The sequence below is a fragment of the Penaeus monodon genome, chromosome 23 (assembly GCF_015228065.2).
Source record: "Penaeus monodon isolate SGIC_2016 chromosome 23, NSTDA_Pmon_1, whole genome shotgun sequence".
Classification (NCBI taxonomy): Eukaryota; Metazoa; Arthropoda; class Malacostraca; order Decapoda; family Penaeidae; genus Penaeus; species Penaeus monodon.
The window spans coordinates 11,198,599-11,198,846 of record NC_051408.1 but is presented as its reverse complement, the minus strand read 5'-3'; the positions used below and the strand labels follow the sequence as shown (position 1 = coordinate 11,198,846).

Sequence of the window (248 nt, the reverse complement as noted above, 5' to 3'; positions counted from 1 at the left end):
TTCATAATCTTACAGACATTTACGTATTTTTAAAATTACTTTATTACTTTGTATTATTTCATCACTTTGTCTCTTAATCAAAGCAGGATCTACCGCCTTGGCCATTATCTTCACTCTGACCAACTGCTTGCAAGGTGTCTGGATATTCATATTCGGAATCGTGATGAACAGGAGGGTCCGTGGAGATGTTCTGAGACTCATGGTTCGTGACATTTGCCAGAGCCTTATCCGTTTTGTTGTTATTATTA

The 248-nt window shown here is 37.5% G+C and overlaps 1 protein-coding gene across 1 annotated transcript in view; it reads left to right on the top strand.

The window, feature by feature from the left end:
• Positions 1–248, top strand: part of LOC119587793 (adhesion G protein-coupled receptor L4-like) — a gene marked incomplete at its 5' end in the record, with an annotated part of 4,933 nt that overhangs the window by 4,198 nt on the left and 487 nt on the right. Inside the window, 1 exon segment of the mRNA XM_037936491.1 lies at positions 87–202. Coding sequence (XP_037792419.1) covers positions 87–202 — 116 coding nt within the window.